Here is a 27,626-nt window from a genome sequence, read left to right as displayed (position 1 = left end):
GCTGTAAACATCTTCCAGTAAAAGATACTACAGTTTGTGGTCGTTTAAAGTTGTCCTGTGTCTTCAGATTTGACAGTTTTGTTTGAAGAATTTGAAGTCACTAGGGAAGAAGTTAGGTCGTAGTAATTGAATCCTACTTTTTCATTATGTTTGGTTCGGGTTTTTTTTTTAATTTTTTTTTTTTTTTTTAATTTTTTTGGGGGGAGTGACAGAAGTGGTGGAGTGAGGGGGGGAAAAAAGCTCAAGTTTTCACCTTTAAACCAATTCTTGCTTTTCATCTATGCCTCAGTAAGTTGCAACAGGAGGCTGTCAATTTCATGTGTCTCTGCACACAAACACCATGTTGGATATCCCATTAGGAGTGCCTGTCAGTACTATTTATGAAAGTGCATGGTTACTACTGAGCATCAGATAAATCACTTGAAATCTACTTTGAATTTTCTTACACATTTTAGTGCTAACCAGATTGGCAAAAAGCTATTACGGCACCACACAACCTTCTGACTGGTGAAGGTGGTTCCTTGTTTGAGAATTGGTGCTTATGGAGAAATTTGGGATGGAATATGGAGTTTTTCTGCTAGGCAATGAGTAAAAACCAAAACCAAAACCCAATAATAATTACTAGCAATTGAAAAATGCTACTATTACATGGCTGTCTAGCTGTCTGTGTGAAATAAGCTGGTGGCGTATGTCCAGTTGCAAGCAGATGTCCATATCACAAATCATCAGACCCTTATATAGAGCAGAGAAAATCAGCCCACGCTTTTTCGGTTCAAGCTGAGAGTGATACAGTGAGGAAAACTTGCATTTCTCTTCTGTTTTCCATCTGCACTTAAAAAAGAAAAACGTGCTCTTTCCAGAGCACTGCTCCAGCACCACTGAGTAGGAGCAAATTCCCTCTCAGGAAAGCATAACTGAAAAGTACTGGGAAGAGAAATCTGTTGAGACAGATGTGTTCTTGTATGAATCAAGTTATTTTTCTTTGAATAATCTAGTGCAACTTGCAGTTATTCACAGAGATTCTCCTGGCTCATAGGTAGCTAGCTGGTGGTATTTATAGAGTATTTGATGTGATGGACATATGAAAGGCACTGTTATGGTACACTTTGGTCCCTGCTACTGCCCTTAATTTTGACATACCTTTGTAAAACTCTTTCATTTTCATATATAAGTAGATGCTAGATTAAGTGGTTAGCTAATCGACGTCTTTGTTCCAGTAAGAATACCATGGTTTCTTTCAGCACTTTTCCATTTACTGCTCTGTAAGCTGTTTATGGCAGCAATGGCAAACCTTTTTACTACGTCTGCCAGATTTATTTTAAAGATTATGGTGTTTGGTGCCAACCCTAATCTCTCTTGATGCCAAACTTTGCTCCAGCAGCAGTAACTCTACATTGTTAGTCTTGTGCAACAGTTGCATTACATCATGGTGAAAGGAGGAAAAGGGATTTTAAAAATTCCAGTTATTCAAATGCAGAAGTCACAGGGGGGAAAAACAAGACGGAAAACAAAACTCCTGCAGTTCAAATGTCAGTGTTCCTCTGTACTTCGGTAAGTGATTTGAGCCCTGTTTAATATCATAAAATGGCACATTCAGGAAGTGTTTTTCTTTATCAGATCAGGCTTTGCAAAAGAAAACAAGGACATTTGTGTGAATAGCATTGGGTTGGTGCATTCGTCTTTTGGTATTTCCACTTCCGTGCTGCCCTGTGGCGTATCGATGACCAAATGGCAGCATCTCTGCAAAGGTGCTCCATAACTCTTCCTTGTTTGATAATATCCTCTGGTCATCCCTAAAAAAATCCCTTCTGCCTTGAAAATAAACCTGATGCTAACAGGTTAGCTTTCACCTAGGCTTAAAGAAAAAGCTTCAGCCTATTGTTACAGCAAAACTCTTGGGAAATCACCCTTCAGCCCACCTGAAACCCCAAAGCGAACCAAGCTGTCCTATTTGTTATTTCTATGTTATTTCAGCCTGACTTTCAAATATCCACAGAAACAAATGATTAATGGAATAAATATCAAGGAAAACACCATGTCAACGTTTGCTCTGAGTAAACTCCTTCTCCCCTTGGCTGTTTCCACAGTATTAATTGGCATGAGTGACAAATCGAAGTGCAGTTATTGCTTAAGCATTGCTTTTGATTAGTTGTTTGGTTTTTTTTTTTTCTCCAAACATCCCCAAGATATGCAGCAATTAGGCTGATTAGGTTGTGTTACTTTGCTCACTACTGTTGTGCTGTAGCTCTTTAAAATGAGAAATCTGCTCCCCATAACTTTTACCTGTAAACTACCATCATCAGCCTGTCTCCTGATTCAGAATATCCTTTTTGAACCTTTCAGTTAGAAATGCAGGAACAAAAAAATTCACAATTTTTTATTCCTACTGATGAAGTAACCAGCTTCTACTATAGAAATAATATTTACCAGTAGAGTATCTCCTACATGTTTCACACAGATTCCAGAAGATCTTAACCTAAGCAGTAACTTTTTCTTGTGTTTTTAAAAGCATAGGAGGAGGTCAGTGCTGTAAAAATGCATATCTGCTATGCATATTTAGTTGCCAGTAATGACAGCACAAGCCTTTGTTCAATTGTATAGGCAGATTAAAATCTTGGAATTGCACATGGAGGTACCTGAGTTCCAGTAACCAAGAATTTGTGGTGTGCAGAACTGCTTGCTCTGAAGTTAAGTAAATGTTTAACAGCCCTATAATAGGAAATGGGCAAAGGAGATGTGCTGTGTATGGCCAGTGAGTTAGTGTCAGAGCTGGGAATGAAAACCTTTGACTTCCTGGCTGTGATCTCTAGACAACATTTCCTTCTTCAGGTAAATTATTTAAGATCAGTGATTGTTATTAATAATGACATTTGATTTTCATTTTATTAAGAGTCAAAAGAGGAGGAAAAAGATGGCTTTAATTAAATCAGTGAACAAGAGGAGAAAGGATAACTTGAAGTTTAGCTGAATGATAGCCTCTCTTCCAAGACCACCCTCTGCTCTTTTCAAACAAAGAGAAATGATTGTGACTGAGTGAACGTTAAAAGTTTATAAATTTGATTTATTTAACCACAATATTTACTAAATCCAGATTGGTAACCTGATTTACTTCAAACCAAAACAGGGAAAGTATATCAGAGTACAGTTGGATTTCATAATCCAGGAGTGAATCAGCTGTATGTTCAGGCCGTGCACTTGGAAAGCAGCTTCAGGGTTAAGTGGTAATGAAGAAGCACCTGCATTCACAGTACTTACATAGCAATTGCTCGAGTGCTGTACAAGCTTTGCCTGCAGCATTTATGAAGAAGGTTGTGTTAAGCAGGATCAAAACGAGGGAAGTAGCTCTTTTTACATTATTAGACTTTGCTATTTTGACTCAACATGTTTGAAGATGATCCAGCCAGAAATTCACTGTTGATTGCAGAATGATCTAAACCTTGTGAATATGGTATTTCCATAACCCTTAGCACTAGTAGAGCAGTTTTCTTGAGAAGTCCCATAGGCTTATCACTGTCATTCCTGTTTTATTGATAAGGACAGCAGGGCAGGAGGGTTGAAGGGTGGCTTTCCCTAGTGAGAGCACATGGGCCTCTTGACTTTGGTATTAAATGTGCTGTCCTAGCTGTGCAGAAGCAGGACAAGAGAGTCCTTCCCACCTGCACAGTGTTGAGCCTCAGGGCTAATCCATCGCCCTGGCAGGCAAACTGCCTTGGGATCAGGTTCGCAGAGCTTGCGTCCCACTGTTGCCACAGACATGTTCAATCAGCAGTTACTTGGGAACCACAAGTCCTGATGTAGTGATGCTTTAAGACCATAGCAAGGAAAATTCAAAATGAAAAAGAAAATATCAACCTTTTCCCCCCTGTCCTGAGAATGCTAGCCCAAAAATCTGTCGGGGGAAGAGGAGCAATTAGGGAAGCCAACTTTGGGGGTGCGGGAGCTACAGCTTTTGCTCTCGCTCATGTGTAGTAACGGACTACCACAAAGTTGTTTTTGTTGGTTGGTTTTTTTTTGTTGTTTTTTTTTTTTTTAATATGGGGAGCTGTGGGATGGTTGGGGTGCTGCTTAAATTCCAGACTATGAGACCAAGCCAAAGCAGGACAGAGATTTCAGACACATTGTTAAATTGTATTAGACTTCTGGTTTCTTAAGAAAGTGTTTTCAGTTTTAGATAGACCACAAACTTTGTCATGCTTCGTTCTGGTATGTAGGGCATCAGTTGTATTTAAGACAATGAGATTTCTGCAGATAGATGAGATAGTCTTCCTTTCCCTCACCAGAGACAGAAGGGTGGGAGAAGAGAGTCTCAATCAAAGAAAGATACTTTCTACCTTCTACATGTACAACAGACCTTCCTCTTTGCCGTCGTCTTTGATCAGAGAAAGTCTGGCTTGGGGGATTTAGCCAAGGAGAGGGTACGTCATTCTCACTCCAGCCTCGCCTGTACTGTTATGCTAGACTTTTCCCTAACTTTCAAGGTCCTTTTACTAACTTATATTTCATAGTTCTTTTCCCATAGCTCTTTTTGAATTATTATTCCCTGAATGCCACTCCTTTACAGGCTGAGAAAGGAGGTGCTGACACAGGCCTGTTATAAAGAGGCAGCCTTACCTTTCTCACTGGGTTGTTGGAGCCATTGCGGGACTCTGACAGGTTGAAGAAGTAAGTCAAAAGGGTGAAGAAATTCTCACAGTCTGGGAATGGAGAGCTTTTGGACCAAAAATGAGTGAGAGAACATGCCCTGAAGGACAGCTCTTGTGCCTCACTTCCTTCTTGGTTGTCTCATGTTCAGGATCGTCATTATTCATCAGCATAGATATTGATACCGCAGTGATGTAACAGATTTCACCTAGAGATTTCAGAACACTTTCCAGCCCCTAAAAAGAGCTTAATTGGTAGTTTATACTGTATTTCTCAGTTTTACAGAGGCCTTAATGTAGTCCAGAGAAACTTGCCCAATCTGTTAGCGACAGAGCTTGGGTGCAAAACTAGAACTGCAGTTCTTAGCGCTCTCCTTCAACAACTACACATAATTCACCCTTGTTGGTGTCAGACTCAGCCTTGTGACAGCATGCACCTTTACACAGCACCGCTGTGCTGTTTGTAGGGCAGCTGCGAGCTCTGCAGCATCTAAGGCCCCAGTGTGTATGGGCAACTGAGGCTACCCTGAGGACGCAGCTTCATGGACAGAAAAAAAGTGACATTTCAAGAAACAGGTATGATAATTTCCATATTTCTCCCATTTACGGACCAGCATTGTTGAGAATATTCTGATATATTAGTACAGATTCGACAGAAAATTACTATTCTGGTGGTGACTGTTTCGGGTTTCCCTTTTGTTTTGCTTCCTTCTGTGAATTAGCCACATGCCTGAAAAGGCGATACAAAATATATCTTTATGCCACTGCAAAGGTATGTTGTAACACCAAAGTTTTTCCTCATTCCATGTCAGAATTGTGCTACTTTTAGTACAGTTAAACCTGTAGTTTCTGTGTGATTGCATGTAGATACTCTGCCTGCCGCTTGCGCAGGACTTAACTGCTTTCGGGTGTTCTTGCGTGGAGCACAGTATGTGTGGGGAGCACAGTGCTGCCTGCACCCGTCCTTTCTGTGCTCTCATCCCACAAAGCCCACCTCTGCTGATTCCAAGTACTGCAGAATTTGTGGAAGGAGGTGTTTTGTTTTCTTTAGGTTATCTGTGGAGGTTATTGCTGTTTAAGAATTGTAGATTGCTTAGTTTCTCAAAGCTCCTTTTGCTGTAAATTTCAAAGCTAGATGAAATCAGTGACTTGAGAGAAAAGTAACAAGTAGTTTACAAGACAAAACACGTTCTTGCACAATTCTGTAACAGAACCCAGATTTCAGCATGAATATCTAAGGTATCAGCTGTTATGTCCTCTCCAAATCTCCTAGTTTTTCTTAAATCGCATTTTTGTGATTTATATTTAGGTGAGTTTTTAGCCCTTGTGATTCTGAAAAGAAGGGATAAAAACCATAGTTCTTCAGAGTGGAAAGAGATGCCTAAGTAGGGACAAATAACTCTCAGGAGACAGCCCCTTTAGTACTTGGTTTGTGAAGACCTGTCTTTGGAGACAGTTGTTTCTGTGTCATGGGCTGCGATTCTGCAGCTGGAGATGCCAGAGTGTTTTTCTGGAGTCATGAGCAGCGCTGGCATGCTTGGGGGATCTGAATGGAAAGAGGTGTAATTGAATTTAAAAGCTTGTGAATCTTGAAGAGAAATGTGCGAACTGAAAGAGATTATGTATGTTTGTGGATATGCATATATTTGTATGTTTACACATTCAATTTTATTTTACAAATAACTGTCTGCTATAAGCACATAGTGTTTCCTTACCAACTTAGTCTATTCTGTGTGGTACTTGATTGTCCACAGTAGGATAGCTGAGTAATTTTTTTGGCAAATAAGGTCTTTTGTAAATGTTGCCTCATTTGGCAAAGAGGTTCAACAGACAAAAAAAGACATTCTGAAGAATGTAGCTTTCTCATTTTGACTTATTCTAAGGGAAATACTAGTGTTAAAATTAATTTTAAAAAAAATTACTCAAAGCAATTATATAACGTATTTCCTGGATTGGCTGCCAGATTGATAGTGTGTGGTGCAAAACCCATCATTAACTCACTTTGAACTTTCAAGATGCCTTTCAGACTGTGCCTTTGTAACAAACAGCGAAGGCAGCTCGGCTTGTTTGTTTTTTGTATGCACTAAATTCCCTCTACCTTGGACTGCTCAACCAGAAAATGCTGATGCTTCCCTGGCCTATCTTCCTTCAATTGCATCCCAAGTTAATTGCAGGAAGTGCAGGGGGGATCACAGCCCAGCCCGGCCCCCTCTTTCTTCTCAGTATTGCTCTGTGTCTGCAGTGAAGCCTTGCTAGGAGTAGGAAGAATATTTGTTTATATGCAGCCAGCCTCCTTTTTAAACTCAACAGGTCTGAGACAAGAAAGAAGCAGCATGTTTTAAAAAAAAAAAAAAAAATTGGAAAGCAGTCTAGAATAGCAGGTGATGAAGCCGATGAAGCAAGCCAATGCTTCTAGAAATTCAGGACTTCCAGGGAAACAAGGCATGCGATTATTTTCACCAGTCACAGGCACTCAAAAATCTTAAGGCAGGCTTTCCGGGGTGGGGGGGGGGGGGGAGGGAAAAAAAAAAAAAAAAGCTGAAATTGGCTCAAAAAATTCACGAGACAGGATTTTTCATCTGGTTTTTACTGTCTGGTCTATGGGTTAGAGCAAGACAGAAAACTTCCAGTGAAAGTCAAATTTTGGTCAAAAAGACTCATTTAGAACAAAACAAAGAAACCATTTGGGGAAGGATTTTAAAGCTTTTGGAATACTTTGGGTGGTTTTAAGCAATAGCGGTTTCAGAAGTGTGACAGAAATGCTCTATTTCGTTAGTTTCTCAGTTATTTTTCTTAGAATTGTTTAGAATTAACACATTTTAAAAGAAAAAGGAATTTGAAAATCTTAGTGTAAACCCAAACCAAATTTTTTTCTTATGTGTAGTGAATGATTTTAGACATACTCAGAATTAATGGAGAAAAGGAAGGGCTGTTTTCCTGTGTAAAAGTCTTCCATTTGACTACTGAATTAACAAATTTATTCGTGATCCAGCTCTTACTTGGGTGCTAGTACTCTTATTTCAAGTTTTGAGGTAGTTGGTTTTGTGGTTCTACTGTTTGGTTTGTTAGTTTTGTTTTACCTGAAGCACTACATATCTATTAGTTAGATTTGTAGATTTGTAGCTTTTTTTAACATAACCTTATGGCTAGTTATTTGAGTCCTGGAGTAAACAAAAGATTAATGTTTTTGAAGATTAACAATAAGATTTGGAAACTGGGTGACAATATGTACACGAGGGGAGAGATGCGGGGATGTGAAGAAGCAGAGGGAGGGCTGCATGTCCCTGCGTGTTCCACATGCAGCCTCTGTCCATACAAAGGCACAGCTCAGCTGGGGGTTTCTCCCCAGCTCTTCCAGAAAGTGAGTGTAATCCTGCTTCAGCTGAAGATTTTTCTTGCTGTGGGCTCAAGTTTAGCCAATACACCCCCCAGCTCCTCCTTCGTCTCACCTATTTGTTTTTTCTCATCTTTCATACTTCACTCAATCTGATCAGCAGTTGCAGGAAGAGTTGGCTGTGTGCCTGTCATCTGGAGCAGCCTCACTACCACCACATTTAATTTCTTATTTCAGTCTGATGTGCTTTGTCCCTTGCCTATCTATCACATAACTTTTCTCTTGGTTTAATCCTTAGCCTAAGATATTATGTGCTGGAGGATAATGCAATTATGTCTCCCACCCCTGGATGCTGTGCTACAAGGCATACTACTATGAGTCCTCTTACTTTTTGTGTATGGAATGGGCTGGGCAATGATAAATCCAGACAAGTACTGCTGCTTCTATTGTCTGATTACATCAGGGAAAGGCTGCTCTCAGGAATATAAACAGCCTGAGGCACACTGCCCTGCAGGTCACCTTGAAAGGATATCTTGTCATCCTGGCTGTACCGTCAGACTTGTACATGAGCATTTATGCCAGCTCAGGTTTATTTTGTGCCTGTTCATCTATCAGATGTTCTTGTGGCTGAGCTAAGATTAATTATAAAAGAGAAAATAGCGTTGTGATTTTTCATCTGCTGAAGCATTTTTGAGTTATTGAAATGGCAGTAACAAAGGATCTGCTATAGATGGAGAGAAATTGTCCTAACAGAGGAAATGAAATTACTTTCCTCTGCTTTTTAAATGTGTGGATAGAAGCAGCCAGATCTTCAGTATGGGAGATTCCGTATTATTATACCACCTGGTCTGTGGCTACAAGATAAGTGTTTTCTGTGCTTCTGAATGATTCTTTTTTTTTGTGCAAGAGTGGAGTAAAATGGGGAGCATAATTTTGCAACCATTTAGTCCTGGGAAAGCTGGCTAAGCTGCCATGCTTCTCAAGGAGTTAAAACGGTACAAATCTTAATTCCTAATGAAAATTAACGAGACGTAGCAAGTGCTTTTGAAAATGTTGCCCATGTGGAAAAAAATTACAACAAATCTCGTATTTCCTAGGAATGAAGGAAAGACAAACTTTTTAGGATTGGGGTTTTCTTTGCGTGTTTTCTTTGAATCAGAGATTGAAAAAGCTGTTTTCACACTTTTTTGCAGTTACCTTTTAGTAATTCATTTCTGAAACAAAGTGGGGAATCGGACTGTCTGTTTCATGATGAGTAGCACTGGAGTCATAAAGCTGCAGATTTCTACTTAGTAATCTGCACCATTTTTTGAAGAGAATAAAGGTGAAAGCAGTTGATAAGTCATTAAAACCAGACAAAGTCATGGAAGTAAGACAAAAATGTTACTCTTGCAATTAGGCTGCAGTCTCTGTCTCTACTCCTCCCCTTCCCAGCAAAGCTAAAAGCAAACGACTGGACTTGTACCACTCCTGCCTAGGGCTCTGTGCTGGCATATGAATCTATTTAGGAAGATCTAGTGGCTTAACTTGTATTTGGTCTCTAGCCAGATAAGAATAAAAATTCTTGAGAAGATCATCATGTGGGGTTGTTGCAGGGAGAGTAATTTCTAGATTTGCCTCTCCCCTCATGGGCAAACTTTCTTTGCAGTTTTGTACTCCTTTAAAGTATCTTGTCTTTCCCGCTGTAGGATCTGGCAGGTTTTTCCCAAGGGCAGGAGTCCTGTCCTTCGTTTCTCACCTGCTTCATTCTGTGGGGCTCCTAACTCATCAGTTCCTCCACTGATGGCAGATGCAGATCTTATTTTCTTTACTTTTTTCACAACCATGCCAGCTTTTTTCCCTCATGCCATCTTTTACTCCTCGTGTGTTCTTTCTGAACTGTACCATCAACCTCCTGTTGCTCAAATCCCCTCCTACAGACTGCTGCCATGGCAGGGCAAATGCTCTACTCTTCTTTGCACATGTTCCCTCTGAAATCTCTTCATCACTTGGTCATTGAGTTTATCCTGATACTACTTACTACCCAGGTGCCTTATTTACGGAAAATGCCCTGGAAATGCTCTTCTGAACATTTGTTCTACTTCATGCGCTTGTGTGTTTTGAAGCCAGAATACTATCTTCTCACCCCAGAAATGGAGTAGAAACTAGTGAAATATGCAGACTCCAGGAACAAGTGCACTGCCTCCACAGTGAGGATGTGGATGTGCACATGCTCCTGAGATGATGTCTTCAGTGTGTTGTGGGGAGGATGTTGAAAACAAGTTAGAGCAGACTGAGAGATGCTTTGAATTTCGCCTGAGCAGCAGAGGTCCAAGATTTGGAAGCTTTTCCATCTCTTGCTGGTGCCTTCTAGCCTTTCAGCTATGGTGTGGTTGCGTCTGCCCACGATGCCATGGTGGTTTCCTGTTTCATCCTTTTAAAATATTATCCAATCAAGTCCTCATCACCATCAGTATCCAGAGCACCTCGCTGACTCAGCTTGCACGCTGGGTCCTGCTTCGACATTGCACTTAGGCCCATCTTTCAGTATTTTGCTGGAGAGACGTGGGATCACTCAGTACTTTGATCTTCAGTACACGCTTGAGTGTTTTGCATTGGGGTCTGGAACCACTGCCTTCAAAACATCATTGTAACAGAAAAAGTGATTTGTAGGTTACCCCAACACCTCGATCAAAAACTTGTAACCTTAAAATGTTTAATTTGGCATTCCTAACTTCAGACTGACTTAAAATGCTTTTATTTTTCTTTTTTCTTTCTTAAATGTTAGTGAAGAGAAAAGTTTCAGTTCTTGGCAGAGATTTTGTGGGCCAACTGCAGGGCTAAAGTATGGATTTTTGAGTAGGGGATTCTAATGGAAAAGCTGAGCACCAAATTCACACGAGGTTCTTTTTAACTGTAGAAGCCAAAAGCTCTTCCAGATGTCTGTCAGCCCAACATACTAGATGCTGCCATCACTGGTTTTAATAAAAGCTCAGATTCAGCAAAATTTATTACTGATTTACTTTACTTTAAACCAGAAAATGTTTTTGCTCTAAAAAGCAAGGAAAGAAGGACCTGATGTTTTCATCAGTTGCACTCTAGCATGTCATTTACTATGATAAATACCATCCCAGTTCCATTGTTTTACTGAAGATTTTCCTGTAGATTACCATCGTTAAAACCAGGATTTCAGAAACTCTTGTGAAGATGTACATTGCGAAAAATGGCCATGAACAAAATAGTAAATGGTACGTGCAAAACAGGCAAAACTACTAACAATGCAATCACATACATGACATGCACAACCAGACAGGTATTTCTGTAAGAAGTTACCTGTTTGTACATGCAACTAATACACGTACTCTAAAGAAAAATGGAAGCTGAAAAAACAGCAGGAAAATGTTATACAACAAATACAGGAAATTGTGATGTGACTTTCTAAATACAAAATTGAACAGAAGAAAACCGATAGAAAAATCATCAGTCAGAGAGTAGCTAATGAAATCTCTGAACAACCATGTAATTAAAGTGCATTAATCATTATAAAAGATCCTTTCCCTTTAAACACGTGCTCGCATTCACTTGGCAACAGTCTGGGCAGTGTCATGAATGATGTGGTTTGGGATTATGCTGAAGGGCATGTGTTATCTGAGAAACGATATAGAACATCCCCAGCCTGATAGGATCTGGAACAGCAGTGCTTTTCCTCAATTCAGGTGTTGCGTTAAGGAAATAAGGGGGGGGAAAACTGACATTGCTTACAGTGGAGAGGAAAACCTGATATAAAACTGGAAGTTGCCTTCTCAGCCATGCAAACAAAATTTAATTTGGTGCCAATGGATTTGAATAAAGCAATTCCTCTGGGAAAAAAGCCCCTGTCCTGCCTGCTGCTTTTAAGAGAGCCTTAGGAGCCATAGTTGCTTATAGGAGAGACCTTGTTCCTCCCCACTGAGCAGTAAGCACCACAAAAACCTTCCTGACCCCTTTTCCTGCAGCGGCCTAGCTGTGCCAGCAACAGAGTGAGATTGGCCATTTCAGGAGAAAAATCTCTTTTTCCTCTGGCATAAGCAAAGTGTGCAGTAGGACCATCCCTTCCTGCCTGACAATCTTTGGCTCCCAGGCACCTGCCTGAGAAGTGGATGCACGTGTTGCTTTGGTGAAGCCTCTGTCTGCAGGTACCAGTTCAGAGCATAATTTGCTCCACTGCTGTTAGGACTGAGTGAAGTTTCTAATGGGTGGTGTTTTGTTTTGGATTAGGTCAGGAGTCCTGGATTGTTGTTTTGGCTCTGCCATTAGACTGAGTCACTTAGGGAGGAATTTTGACAGGGACTATTTTTTGTATCCTTGCACAAATCTTATGGCTTGTTGCATTTTCACACAGTTGGCAGAATGGATGCTGTTTGTGGGCACAATTGGTAGCACCTGCGTTTTTCCTTCTGTCTTGCTGTGCTTGACTGTCTGTGTCCAAGGCAAGGAGGTGGAGGCAGGATTTCTACTTGTCTTACAGGGACACATCTGAACGTGGAGCCTTTTGAGGCCCACTAGCAACAAAGATCCACCAGCTGCAAAGCAACAATGTTTTTTATGCTAGTCTTGTTTTCTTAGCAAATCTATAATGCACAACAGTTAAGGAGCATGGATCTCACAAGTGTTGGATTCAGAGTACTCTATTTCTACCTCACTGGTCATTCGGTGCTGACTTAAGGTCTCCTTCATGGCACATATTCAGGAATTCTTTACCAACGTTTGGACTTGAGGCTCCATTGGTAGTGAAAATGTGCATGTCTGTGTGGACTTCCAAAGGAGGCAGACAAGAGGAGCCCAGATCCCATTTGGATAAGGAGGACTGAGACTGTGGATATTGTAGGTGGTTATGCCACTTCATATCCATTTTTGGCAGTTCTGCACGTTCACAGAGGATGGATGCTTTTTCTGCCTGGGCAGTGTACCATCCCAGCTGTTAGGTGGGGAAAGTGAAAATGAACTCAGGTTTGGTTTTTGCTGTTCAGTTACGGGTAAAATACTTCATCTGGTTTGTGTCTGTTTTTAATAATAGTTACCCTCCCTCACAGGGACCTGCAGGCTTTGTAAAAGTTATTGGAGAAGTTCAGATTAAAAAAAATGTGGTTTATTGTTCTTAAAGCTGGTGAAGTCATACAGTGGTGTTTAAGTAGAAACTCAAAACAAACCTCTTTGCTTTTCTTAGAAGTGCATAGATTAGTATTACAGAAGCCCTGTGTCAAGATCTCAGGTTTATGTGCTGTTGTCTTTAACTTGGTGATGTTTTAGGTGTGCTTGGATTGCTACCAGCCTTTTGCTGCTGTGCCATCTGCTACGTTTATATTCCAGCTCAGATAAGCCCCAGCTTGAGAGCAGGGGTGTGCCAGCTGCCTTTGCAGGTAGCATGTCATAGAATCATAGAACAGTTTGGGTTGGAAGGACCCTTTAAAGAACATTATGGGGGTAAAGGTGTCCTGGAAACACATCTTGCATAAAAGCCATCATGCAGATATCTAATGTAACACACAGTTTCCTTACAGTACTCACCCAGTTGTCTTTAGACAAACTTGCAAACATAGGTATGTAAATCAATGCACTTAATGCCAAATGTTGTACCCATGCAAAACATCCAACACTTCCAAGGGAAGCAAGCAGGTCTGTTTCAAGTGTCTTCGGAGCCCAGTTCTGAGGCCTATAGCTGGAGTTAGATGCGTGTATTGAAAATGGTGGTATTTAGATGAATAAACCTATTGAGGTTGTGCATACTGCCTGAAATAATGATTTAGTCACTCTCTTTTCTGAACTGTTTGTGTAATGCAGAGTTTGTTAGCTTTCATTATAGTGTAGGTCATGTGCACACACAAACAATTATGTTTTTCTTTGGAGGCTCAAGTCCTCTATATTGTACATTTGAAATTTTGGGTTAAATCAGATGAGATTATTTATGTGAAAAGGACTGTCCTTGCATCACTGCCACCTAATGGTCAGGACATTGTAGTTAGGTGCCAGCTCTAGGTGTTCCCTGGAAAACCTATGCTACCACCAGTACTAACCTTATTATCTCATAAGACTAGATAGTAATGTTGACTGCCTGAAACTTCATCTTCAGCCCTTAATCTGTTCTGGACTCACTGATGTGTACCTTCTCACTCTGATGGCATATGAAAGATAAGGAAATTTAGTTTTCATTTGACAAAATCCAGGAAGAAAGGGAAAGCATTAATCAGATGGGTGTAATCTCCAAGGGAGCAAGTACTGCATTTTAATTCAGCATTTCCCTTTGATGAAAACTTCGTGAATGTTATTATGGGGAATTTATATGAAGCCTGGGTTTAGGTAATCAGCTTTAATATTTATACTCTTAGGGAAAAAAATTTGAATCATTAGTAAGCATGCATAATTAAAGAATAAATTATATTTTTCCTTTGTTTTCCTTCAGGTATAAGGAAATGCTAGATCTAGTGATATCACCCAGCCTGACTGTAAATAGAGAGTGCTCTGACAGACTGAAGCTTAACCTTTCCAACATTTATGCCACGGCTCCAGATGACATAGAAGGTAGGCTACCTCTTTTGTTTACTGGCTTTACCATGATGTGTATATATATATGCAACCAAAGGGAACTGTCTGCATGCAAGGCCTCTGCTTCTGACAATTAGTTCTACATTATAGTGAGCGACTGAGATTTTTGAGTATTTTTTTTGTAGACACTTCAGTTGCGGCTGAGTACTTTAATTCAGCAATGGTTTGAACACAAATAGAATCTAAATGTTTTATATGTGCATATATATCTGTGTATAGTAGGTGCATACATATGCACCCATGCATGTATATGTTTGCTCCACTGGAGTCATTGCAGGTATAAAACATATTTTGCGTAGAGCTGGTAGATTTGTTTTGACCCCACTAGAGCCCCAGTGGTGGCACGAACATGAGCCCTGTACTTAGTGGCTGTGCTGCTGCTGTTGTGATGGGGAGCGTCGGGGCTCCCAGGCCTAACAGTGTATTGTACAGCCAGAAAACATTTTGCCAAAGCAGCCCCGTGCCCCTGCGTGCATCGCTCTGAGATCATTGCTGCCATCTCCAAACAGTTAGCCCTGCTGACCTCTGGTCTGGAGTTTCACATTTGGCAGGTACCAAGGACAAATTCTTTCAGTGTTTGAGGCTCTGATGGAAATTTATCTGCTTTTCTCCTCCTCCTTCCCCCCATCATACTGTTCAAGTGAAGGAAACAGAAGAATGTTAAATCTGCTAAAAAAATTATTGGCAAGTGATGCAGCTGAACTAGTTCTTGCTAGTACAATCCCAGCTATTGTTTGCTGTGGTCAGGATCTGTCAGCCTTCCTGTTGGAGGGGAGTTAGTTAGCAAAAGGCACTGCTATTATGTTTTAGTAGTATGTTTAACCCTTCATTTATAGGTTCTTAGAAGGAGGTGTTTCGCTTGCATGTTTGCTAAGGCATTAGAAATCGCCTGATTAAATCACGTACATCATGACTGCCCATTTACAAGAGCATTTGAAAGGATAACAATTTAAAGGAAACGTCCTTTTACATGTATGTGTTTACATAAAAGATTAGAGCTAGAAATGATTTTTTAAATACATCATTTTGTAAATTTCTCGGTGCAGGAGCTATTTGTTATTATTGGATATAAATAAGAGCCAGCATAGCACTTGTACAGTTGGACACCAGTTTGTTAGTGACAGCTCATGTTGATACATTTCTTACAGAACTGTTATGGTTATTTTTGCACGGAATAATCTCCTGTGCTACCAAGATTACGCTCATTCCCTTGAAAATTTTTCTTGTTATTTTGAAAACCCCAAAATACTCGTGTGTTCGTCAACTCTCAGACTGGCAGAGCTTTTAATGCAATAAATGCATGCATTTGTATTAAACATATAGTTTTCATTTTAGCAAGTTTAGTAGCAATACTTACATGGATGCCCACGTAGATGTCTGGCCTGCTATTTTCATGAGTGTTTATAATGAGTTCTGCAATTACATCAATATAATCTTCAAATGCACATTTTGCCTGTAGTCCTACTCTTTTGGGTAGAAACACGTGTAGGTTTAAGTTGCTTTTTTTTGGCAGTGGCAGTGGCATATTGCATATTCACATGCAGTAAATCCCCATTTCATATTCTTGGCAAGTGTATTTGCTCTGTACTTACCTCTTTAAAAAATGTAAAATTTGAAGATATAAAATTTTTCAAATAGAAAAGAAATTAATCTTATGCTCAAACTGTCTGTTCTGCTTTAAAGGGCAATATGAATTAAAAGAGTGAAAACTAAAAAAGTATATTTCTTCAATGCAATTCTGTTTGGTGGTGAGGAACAGTGTGGCAGAAATGATACAGGTTTTTTTTTCACAGTCTAAAAATCTAATTTTCTAAACTTTTTTCTTTCAGGTAAGTCAAAGCAAACTTTTTATAGTGTGTTTGAAGGTGAATCAGGTAAGTCCAGCTTTGGATTTAATATTTTTTTTCTATATATGAGTGTGTAAATGAATATGTATATTTGTATAACGCTATCGTTTGTAATTTTTTTTTTTTTAACTAAGCCTCTCTGCCTGTTGCTTAGAAAATGGGTTAGTGTTGCCTGCATTTTTTTATAGGAAGAGGAACTAAGGCAGGGTTGCTGGTGGGTTTTACTCTTCTAAGGTCTTTCAGGGTCATAGGTTCATCCTGAAGATAATCCATCTACAGCGTTGCGGGTATGTCCCTGACGGTGCATGGGACAGCACTGCAGATGTTTCCTGCCTGGCGGTAACAATGTGAAGGCATCGGGGATGCTGCAGGAATCTCCCTTACCACGCAGCATGCGCACCTGCAGTTGAGAGATCATCTTCTCCATGAGATTGGGTGATATTTCCTATCTGTAACAAATCTCACTATAGATGCCAGCAGCCAGTGTCAAGGATGGTGGTGCTGCCATCAGCAGACAACGTGATGCTTGGTGTTCTCCCTGCGTGGAGAAGCAGTGTGCAATTAGTCTGGTCTGTTCATTGATGCAGCCAGCAGATAGAGAGGCTGAATCTGTTGTATCTAATGCTGTTATTGGTGATTGTGGGGGTGTTTTGGCATTTGTCATACTGTAATAACATCTAACAGCTCCAGCCAGGAACTGAGAAGCACAATTCAGATGGCATTACGGATGCAACCTGTGTGTAGTACTCACAGTGGCATTTAGGTATGATACTCACAGACAACTTACAGGTTTTAATTTAGAATTTTTTTTAGATTTTAATTAATTAAACCTAAATTTATCTCTGAATATGGTGGCACATTTTTCTTTGGTAATGTTGGAGGACACAACTGTTTGGTTCATTGGGAGGCATCTTGCACATATGACCTGTATGATACATTTTCTACTGGTTTGATGTTTTGCTGGCAGGTCAAGAAGGTAGGTTATAGTTAATTCAAAAAATTCAAGAGTAAGGAGATTTACGATGTGCTTTTAATGTTTATTTTGATTTGATGTATTTTAATGAACATTAAAGAAAGTGAGTTATGGTCTAGGAGAGTGCAAAAAAAAAATCAAAAGAGCAAAGAGCGTGGTGATCTTACATCAGTAATCATAGTAGTTGCCTTTATAGCCTTTAGGATAGAAGTCATTCCACTAAAGACCAGCTTCATGATTGTTATCAGTTCCACGAGAAGAAGAAACTGGTAGCTCAATTGTTCAGTTTCACCCTCAGTTAAAAACTAAATCTTTATTTGTTATTAAGTGGAGAATAACTTTCTTACCTACTTCAGTTTGTGGAGATTCACTAAAACCAAAGTCTTCTAATTCCTGTATATTTTTCTCAAACCAGCAGTGGTAAAACAGTGGTATCAGTTTGGCCAAAGAACAGAACATGATGAAAATCTAAGACCCTTTAATTTTGTTTTCCAGGCAGCAGCAAAGCAGCACCACAGTGTCCTCTCCATCTTTACTCCACAAAGTGAGTGCTTGTGCCAAATGCTGTAATTTAAAAACCGTGTTTTGCTGAACAGCCATTTTGTGCAGACTTCTGTCACCTTAAAAAGCATTTGCCTAAGCCCATCCACCTGTTCCCCTGCATGTTTCTGGCCCCAATGAAGTAGCTGGTTCTTAATCTTGTTAGATATGGAGTGAAAGAAGGTTTGAAATACTGTGCATTGGACTTTCCTACCCCTGGGAATCCAAACCTTATCAGTTTGAATATTGTTGTGTTTACGAGTTACCACAGAGGAATATGTTGAAATGTCAGAGGTTTCCCATGACACTCATTTTTTTGGCGAACTCAAAATGAAACATGAAAAATCAGTGGTGATTTTATTAACTTGCACATATTTTGCAGTCTTAAAGTCCTCATGCATTTAGATAATCTTAATAGCTTGTATCAGAAGACATATACTGAAACTAACTTTTGCCTCAGTCTAGTCGATTCTGAGTTCCCGAAATATTCACCGTCATACTTTGGATATTATTCTACCAAAATGTCTAGAAGTGTTCTACATATGCTCTAGAAGGTCATGTGCAGTAACTATTGCCTTAGACCTTCTGGTTTTTTGTTCCGAATAGACATTATCCCCATATAGTGACAGTCCCATCTTTCCCAACGATGGCAACGTATGGACAGACTCAGTACAGCGCGGGAATCCAGCAGGCTGCTGCATACACTGCATATCCTCCTCCGGGGCAGCCCTATGGCATACCCTCCTACAGTGAGTACTCTGACATCGTGTTACCTTTGAGGACATCTTTCTCTTGCTCCTTGAAAAATATAATTGAAATCTTTAAGCTTAAAAATGAAAGGTCATTTCAGTCTCGGCAATGTTCTCTTCTTAGGCTTAAAGGAAAATCTGACTTTGTCAAAAATGTTAGGATTACTTTTGTACTATTTGTCAGCTCTGTCTATCCTGGGTTATGATCTTACAAGCTAGTTAAGTTTGGAGCCAGTCAGTGGTAGGATATTAGCATGAGAAACAGTAGGATGTGCCACTTACGAGTGGTACCTGGTGAGTGTTCCCATGACTTGTTGCCAAGACAAAGTCTCTTGCATTAATTATGATATTTAGGTAAACTACACTTTGCCTTCCTTGTTTCTTCCTGGAGTTTCAATGATGCAAGCCACTTTAAGAAAAAGGTTTTGTATATTATTATGGAAGAATCAAGACAGAGAGCAGAATAAGGCATAGGTGAAATGATACAGGGTACTTTGGGTTTGGAAGACTGTTAATATTTAAATGGATGGTTGTTAGCTGTAGGTGCAGTAAACATTTTGAACTGCAGTCGGCTTTGTTCCCCGCTTTCTGCACAGCCCTGTCAGAAGCTGTGGGGAGACGGTGCTGGGCACGAGCAGCTGGGGGATTCAGGAAGAGGACTAACTAAACCAGCACTCCTGATAGGGGAATGCCTGCTAAACCAAGTGTTAAGAGTGTCCTCAAGCTCTTCATGGAAAGTCTGAGCTCTTGAGGAAGCTGGGAAATTCTTTCCACACCAAAGGACCAAAGAGATACTGCTCTTGCTTACATACAGCTCTTTAGAAAGCTCTGGGTTCCTTATTCCCAGCTGATCCTGTGAGTGCTGAATCTTGCAGCATTAAAATGGCTTCATATAGTAGTTCTGTTTCTACTCCTGTTTTCTCTTGTGCTCTTAAACACCTTTGTTTGCTTGGCAAATACAGTATCTCTTGCCAACAAGGAGCTTTTGTACAGCCATCGACAAAGCTTTTACTGAAGGGAAATTCCATGCAAGAGTCTGGAAGGCCAGGGAAATGGGCTTGGCAGGGCCCAAGCTCTACCAGGATGATGAGAGGAATGTTTTGAGACCCTTTCCTGGAGCTACTTGTGTGTTTGCATCAGCTGGCTGCTTTCCAAGGCAAACTCTGAACAGTTGTCCTGTTAGAGCAGGTGAAAGTAGAGCCATTTGCTACTGCCTAGAGTCTTTAGGGCATACATGTGTCAGGCCCATATGCTGCTTATAAATCCTGTGGATGACCTCTTAGCATCCTTGAGCAGTGATTTCCCTCCCCCAGCCCATATACCCTCTCTAAGATACTCAGCACAGCATATGAAAAATTCCACCTGGCTGACAACCAAGAACAATGAAGCAGTATTGGTTTTAGGCACAAAAATAAAACTCAGCCAGTTTCTAGACAAAACAGAACATTGTGTGGAAATTAATTTGGTGCTAAGTTATTTTGCTGTCTGACAACAATTTTTAGACTTCCAAAAAGGCCCATTCGCTGAAGATTAATTGTAGCTGGGGTAGGTTGAATGCTTGCATGCGGAGTGCTGATGTAATTGAAAAGCATGGGATGTTATGAAAAGCGACTTCTCTGCGCACACTTGCAAATCCCTTTGCTTTCCCAGCAGTAATGGAGCCGGACGCTTGCACCAACACATGTTCATTCACTGTCCAAATAAACTTCCTGTGTTTCACAATGCAGCATTGTCATCTTGTAACTAACTTGTACTCAAATTGCATTGCAGCTATTCTCACCTAAAGCTAAAACAAGTCATTTTTATTAGAGAAAACATTATCTGGATGAACTTATTCCCAACTTGAGCAAATGCAGACTTCTTGCTTTTAAGAGTCATTAAGCTAGAAAACAGCATGTTTGGTGAAAGGCCTATGAAATTCAACTTGTCTTTTGGCAAGTTTGCCTACAAGTGCTAAAAGATGACAACAGCATGGGAAGTGAATAAATCCAAGGCCAGAACATCAACAGGGTCTTTGTTTAGTCCCAGCACTCAGGGTGTGTCCTATATTTTGTTTTGTGTAAATAGGGACGCAAAGGAGGGAAGGGTTCATAAGACGCACCTTTCAGCTGTTTATTTTAATAATACAGCTGTACGATCTCAGCGGCATCTTGGAATAAAATATCAACCCCTTTCACTACCAGCAAAGGTTTAATCTTGCAATGTTTAATTCAGCTATCACTGTTCCCTCTGTAAATTGTCAGTTTGTCTGATTTTCATAAAGAAAATATTTTTGTGCTTCAGGATTTACCTGTTCCTAGTATGTTGTATCTAACTGAATTGATGAAAACCCTCCTGTATGACTAGCCAATAAATATTTTGCTACCAAAGCTGAAAATGCAACGCAAGTAAAAGGTAACTCCATGGAGAATAGAAGTCTTGAGGTTATTTTGCTGGAGGTCCTGTTGCTTTGTTAATCATTGCTTGCATCTGATAACGATCCAGAAAGTTCAAGAGTCAATGAGCTTGTTTAATTCTAAAACAAAACTATTTGTTTAGAAATTGTTTTTGAAAACAATATTATTCATGGTTGTTTCCTCATCTTAGCAAAAGTTCATTCAGGTGTGGATACAGGATGTAGCTGACTCAAATATTATTTGCGATTAATTTTCTTGACTGTCTTATTTAAGAGACCTGTTTGGGTAATGCAGATAATTTAAAAAAAAAAATTGTTAATGCCTAAACTTGCTTTTTCACACCTTTATATGACAAACACTCATGTTCTGCTCTTGGTTCCTACTTTATGCCCCAAAGGCATCAAAACAGAGGATAGCCTGAGCCATTCCCCGGGACAGAGTGGGTTTCTTAGCTATGGATCCAGCTTCAGTACCCCAGCAGCTGGACAAGCACCGTACACGTACCAGATGCATGGTGAGTACAGCCTGGCGCCTTGCAGGACATGCTATGAGAAGTCAGAGTCCTATATACCCCCCACATATTAGACCAATTCTTCCTCTTTTGCAATTACAATGAAAAGCTTAGGTATAGGCAGACAGGGTAGGAAAGGAGGTAACTCTTCACAGATCTGTATTGATCATAAAGGAATTAATTTCTGGCTGAGGTACTGGATGTAGCAGTACTATACCCTACCAAAACTTCACATATGATCAATAAAAGCTTTGCATTTCTGTAGAAACTGGGTTGTCTTTTTAAAAATTATTTTTGTGACTGCATACCTGGGATTGTTGTGTTACTGTGAATTCCTAGACTCCCAGTGGAAGCAAAACAAAGGTGGTTTCACACTTCATGCAAACCATAATGTTAGTATTATGCTTCTGCTCTGTGCTGTCCTGGAGAAACTGCTCTGTGGTTAAATTACTGTATATTCGCTCAACTATTTTTATTTAAAAGCTGATATTGATACTAAACCACTTTTTTACTGTTAAGATACAGCTAATACCTGCTAAGATAAGTCTGCCATGTATCTTTAAGTCCCCAAGTACCAACATCATTAATTACTTACTTACTAGTGAGGTAAAGTTCAGAAGAGCAGAGCCAAATGCAGAAACCTGAACCGCATGTGGCAGATTTTCATTATCTGGCTGGTATTCCATGTGCTTTTTCCTCCAGTGTGGACTGTTCCTGATCTTTGTGAATTATGTTGATTATTTATTTATTTGCCTGGGACTTGCTGAGTCATTAAGCATCAATTGGAGGAGGTGTACTAAAATTTGGATGTATTCTGTGTTATCTGAATTTAAAAACACCTGTCCCGGCAATCCTGCAAAGAATTATGATAAATTCTAATGTGACAATATCAGATGAGAGGAACCATAGCCTAACCATTTCAGCTTTATCAATTGTTTTACATACAAGAAGAATAATGAGTATATTATGAGAAATAGTATGTCCTTAAAATGTCACTCCATCTCTGTGCCTTCACTTTTGAGTCCCCTGGGAGTGAAGTTTCATTCCTCATCTGTAGGCCTCATGTTTTGAGTCCACTTTGGTGTTTGTATTGAACCTGTCTAGTAAAACGTGAAGGTTAGATCTTGTCTTCTGTTGAGGCACAGCACACCTGCATTTGAAAGTTTCTTGCATTATGCACTCATGGCAATTCTTGCTTGAACTGAGCCAAGCATTAAAAAAAACACTCTCAAGAGATCAAAATCGAAATATTCTTGCTGTTTCATAGCAAATATCTTCATTACTGTCAAAGATGTGATGGTAGCACAAATGAACATACATCCAGTGGTTTAAAATTGCCCAGTTTAGGTGCTGGTGAATGGGAAGAGTCAGGAAGTCCATCAGCCACACAGGCTAAACATTGTGCACCCTTTCCTGCTGTGACTGCATGTATCCAGACTCACTAGTTTCAAAGCAGCTCAGGTCCAACTGCAGCCCAGCTCTCCTGGCAGCAGTTCCAGTCTGTACCATGTGTGCATGAACTCTCTGAGAGGCTGTTTTACTGGGTGAAAAAAGTCATTCCAAGAGGAGTGACTTTGCTGGAGGGAAGGTAAATGTACACTAGGATAAAGCTCTGCCTTGGCTCTGTCCTTCCCTCAGAGATTTTCCAAGGGCTGGAAAACTAAAGAGGAATTGCATGGCTTTCCTGGCTTTTTGTAGAAGCCATGGAAGGGGGCAGAGATCAAGTGTCTCACTTTGCTTTTTGATATTGTTGGTGGTCTTTTTTAAAACCTTTAGGCAAAATGCTCTTTTGTGTCCCTACACTTAGCTCTCCCCCTTGCAAAACTGTCTCTGTCAATTCTCTCAATTCTTCTCAACCCTGAATGTAAAAGGTGGACAGACGCATCCAATTTGATTTTTAAGACTGAGAGCAAATAAAATCCTAAACAGTTAATGAAAACTGAGAAACAAGGTAAAACCCATTTTATTCTAGAAATTATTTAAGAAAGGTGAAGACTGAGAGGTGACCCTCTCCTGAGACTCCATGTACAGGTTTTGTCAGAGCACATTTCTCTAACTCTAAGGTAGTTTTTGTGGCTTGAATCTCTCATGTGACATGCTGGAGACACCTGGATTGAATATGGTACACACACACAAGTAGTCTATGTGGGCTTTTTTTTTTCCCACCTTGACTCCTACAAACTTCCCCTGTCCTGCTCCTAATGGAAGTTCAGTTTTTGGCTTCTATTTTGCTCCTTGAACATATCGGTCTTGCTTTAAGACCGTGTTACACTGTCAGCAGCCGAAGTCCTATCTTTTTAGTAAAGCTGTGGCTTGCAGTTACCAGCAGTTGTAGATGCTGGAGTGTCACAATTTTGTTGACAGGCTGAGGTGCCAGGTCTGTGCTCTCCTGGAGCAGTAGCAGCTATGCTGCCTCCAGACTACCTGCTGTATGATCAGATACTGCTGGCTGTAACACCACTACTGACAAAGTACTGATGTTTTCTTTTGCTGCCTTGGAAGATCACTGTATTTCTGTCTAGGTTTCTGTTGGTTTTTGTTTCCTCAGGACACAGTTTCCACAAGTACTTTGTTAGCTTAGAAGAATCAGAGCTGTTTGAGAAGGCAAACTCTTGACTCACTTGGGACTGAAGTTTTTAAGATGGTGCCTTTGTTCAGTCAAGAGGTTTAGACAAGTAAATTTTGTGCATCAGCACTTGAAAATGTTACACTTGCGAACAGTAGCGACACAACCATGAGTTGTACCCAAACAGGCTGGGAGGAACTTCACGCACGCGTATGAGCACAAACATGCCCAAAGTGCTTTCAGATAACATTCCCTAGGGTGATGCTATGATATTAGGTGAAATCACCTATTTTCAGATTTTTATGCCAGGAAGATCATTTCAGCCAGCTCACTAAGCCTTTAATGCAAAAGAAAAGAGGAAAAAAAGCAGTTTCTGCAAGTGGCAGGTGTTCATTCCAAGGCAAAGGGAGCAGGAATAAATGTCGTCTTGTTGTAAACAAATATTTCCACCCGTCTTCCCATTGCTCATGAGAGGAACAATCTGAAGCTCCCTGACTGTACGGTTTATTTACCTTGCTGAGTGTCAGTGAAAGGTTGGAGTGAGAAGCTAGGAGCCTTCCGGTGCTGAGTGCTACCGAGGAACGTGAGCTCCCTGCTTTCCCACGCCACAGCACTTGGGGGCAGGGAGGTGATCGTTTGTCTCCCTAATGTAAGCAAGCCACTCTCCATGTCACCCAGCTCCAGGACCACTGAGACTTTTGCTAAGTTCGCATCGGTCCTTTTGGTCACCAAATTGCTCACCCAGGCAGGGACTCTGGGTGAAAAGGGCAAATTTTCATATTTTTATAAAATCAAATTTCAGGGAGACTTTAAGAGTCAAGCTCTTAATCTCCATTTCAAGGACAAAATGTCGAAAGAGAGATCTTGAAGAGGGTGATGTGCAGGCGATCAGCAAGGAAAGGTATCTCCAGAAGTGTGTGCTGCTCAGTTTTGTGTTTTAAAGTGTGAGAAAAAAATATTTTCTTAAGCTAAGCCCTGCAAGTGTTCTAAGATGGTAATAGCTCAAGCATGTAAGTGAAATAATTTTATTATTGTTTACCTCCATTGTACCTCCATTGAGAACCAGCTCCCAGAGCAACATAGTGAAGTCATCTGCAGGCAGGTGTGGGTGGTAAGACTGTGAATCTTGAGCAGATCGTGCAGCCCCTGCGATTCCTCCTCACCGTCCCCTCATTTCTGAGTTACCTGGTCCAGCCAGCAAATAGGCGCCCATTGTAGGTGTGTTATGCTAGTCACCAAGGAATAAATGACCTCTTGGGTAACAAATACTTTGTCTCACAGGGCTCTAGGACAAATGATCCCCTTCAGTAAATGCCAATGTATTAATAGTTGGTGTGGGCTTGTTTGCTCTCATGTTTCTTTGGTACCTGCACTACTGCTGACTGGGATACATGTCAGGTGGCAGCCTCACTTCCCTGATGGTGGTTGTTGTTAACATGGTACTTCTGAAGCCAAACTCTGCTCTCTTGAGTCTGGTTTCCTTACGAACACAGATGATGCAGGTGAACTGGGGTGGCATTCAGCTTTTCATGTTTAACTCCAATTATCAACTGTATCCTAGTTCTTGAGTGATAACGGAATCTACCGAAAAGAAAGAATGAGGATAGAACATTCCTTTGATCTTTAAGTGGTAAAGAAAAAACCCCTATTTTACAACCAGCCAGAAGGGAAAATCTGTTTCCATGCTTCCCTAGCATGAAAATAAATTGTGTGTTTACAAGCCAAATAGCTAATGCAATATGTCACATACACATATAAACATATGACTGACAAATTCCATAGCTCATCAAAATGACATGAAATTATATCACAAAGGTACTACAGATTGAAATAATGGGTTTTAGTTGCCATGTAACAGTGGATGTGATAGTACATCATCAGACTTTAACACTCAAATAGACTGAAATCTGGTATTCACTTATTTACTCTGAAGCAGTGACTCACTTTTCTCTCTCTTTTTTTTTTTTTTTTTTAAACCAGTGCTGTGTGCAGTGTTGTTTCATGTCATTATTGTATGTACAGAATGTATGTAGAAATATGCCTGTGACCAATCTGGGGATGCCACTCATATTTAGAGTCATGAATTGAAAGAGGAGGCCACAGCTTGCATTAGGTTTTTGTCTTTAAAGTGATACATTTGTAATGCTGGTAAATAAACGTTGCTTCAAGGTCTATGCCATTTCTTAATCAATCCTGATGTAAACATACAATTACAGCACCAAATCCCCAAACAACACCCTAGGCTAGATACTAGAAGTATATTGTGCTTTTTAGCACACATTTTTCTAATTTTTAACTTTTTTTGACAATTTAGCATTTCAGTGATTTGCTCAGACTTTTGGTAAACTTATTATTCAATGACAGAAATTGAATATAAAACACAAAGATTAAATTCAGCTTCTGTCCCAAAGGGCTTACCGTCTCAACCGGCAATTGAGGAAACTGCTTGTTTTTACTGAGGGTAGGGGAGAAATCTTTGCAATACAAGAAACTTATCATTTAATGAGCTGTGTAAAATACAAAGAGAAAACTGTGGCAGCACATTAGCGAACAGAGAAAACCATCAGCTCTGTAACAAGAGCAATAGCAGGCAGCTTATAGAGCATTTCCTGTGTTTGCGTGAGCATGTGTTACCCCTTTATTGCACATCAGGCCATCTCTTCTCAGCTTGTTATTAATTCCTAGACAATGCCTTGCTCTTCAGTTATTATTGCTAAAATGACAGCTGGTATGAAACTATGAAGTTGCACAACAGTTGAAACTATGGCCAAAGATCACTACAGATACTGTCATTGGGCAGGAAGAGATTTGACCACTTTTTAAAAAATTATTAATATCCAAATCTATCTGCCCACAAAATACTTTTTACATTACAAAGAAAGACTCAGTTATGTAACTGGGATAATTTTCCTTTGCCAAGGAATTGCAGAGAAGTATTGAGTTTGGTACAGGCATAAATTTGGGGCCAAAGACCTACGCAGTGAAATTCTTTGCTACTGCTGGGCATTTGTTTTCTTTGTAGACTCCATTCTGATCAGCTGTCAAATAAAGAACTAATAGAAAGCAGCATTTCTTTTGTGCAACACTGATTTGAAATAGACTATATATGTTGCTTGTGTTCGTGGAATGAATTGCTTATGAATAGTTCTGCTGGCCTGAGACCAAGTAAAATCTGAATATTTAATCAATTGAAATGTTTTCTTGTGCTGGAAACATTTTGGCTCTTGTTAATATCTGGATAACCTAGACAAATTTTTTTCCAAGAGATGCCTGAGTTTCTTGCAATTATGTGCCAGTTTCTTTGTTAGATATTTAATATGAGGCCATAAATATCTACTTGGCATGAATAGTTAGCTCTGCACGCATGAATTTTGCGAAGGAAGTGGCATGTTTAATTTTAAGCTTGATTCTTTAAGTACTTAGTGATGAAATGTGTGAAAAGGGGAAATTTCAATCTATGCTTGAGAAATGTGGATCACACTTTGGCACACAGATAGTGAATCCATCTG

The 27,626-nt window shown here is 40.0% G+C and overlaps 1 protein-coding gene across 6 annotated transcripts in view; it reads left to right on the top strand.

The window, feature by feature from the left end:
• EYA2 (EYA transcriptional coactivator and phosphatase 2) overlaps window positions 1-27,626 on the top strand; it is a 93,490-nt gene that overhangs the window by 26,645 nt on the left and 39,219 nt on the right. For 5 of the 6 annotated variants that reach the window (XM_065645368.1, XM_065645370.1, XM_065645372.1 and 2 more), the window contains exons 2-5: window positions 14,393-14,511; window positions 17,851-17,899; window positions 18,502-18,644; window positions 21,438-21,554. In XM_065645368.1, coding sequence (XP_065501440.1) covers window positions 14,403-14,511; window positions 17,851-17,899; window positions 18,502-18,644; window positions 21,438-21,554 — 418 coding nt within the window. In that variant the 5' untranslated portion in view covers window positions 14,393-14,402. Of the gene's footprint in view, window positions 1-14,392; window positions 14,512-16,364; window positions 16,410-17,850; window positions 17,900-18,501; window positions 18,645-21,437; window positions 21,555-27,626 lie in introns of all 6 variants that reach the window. The other variant, XM_065645373.1, reaches the window with a different exon arrangement.

The sequence above is a fragment of the Caloenas nicobarica genome, chromosome 15 (genome assembly GCF_036013445.1).
Source record: "Caloenas nicobarica isolate bCalNic1 chromosome 15, bCalNic1.hap1, whole genome shotgun sequence".
NCBI classification, from domain to species: domain Eukaryota; kingdom Metazoa; phylum Chordata; class Aves; order Columbiformes; family Columbidae; genus Caloenas; species Caloenas nicobarica.
This window is presented reverse-complemented; position numbering and strand designations above follow the sequence as displayed.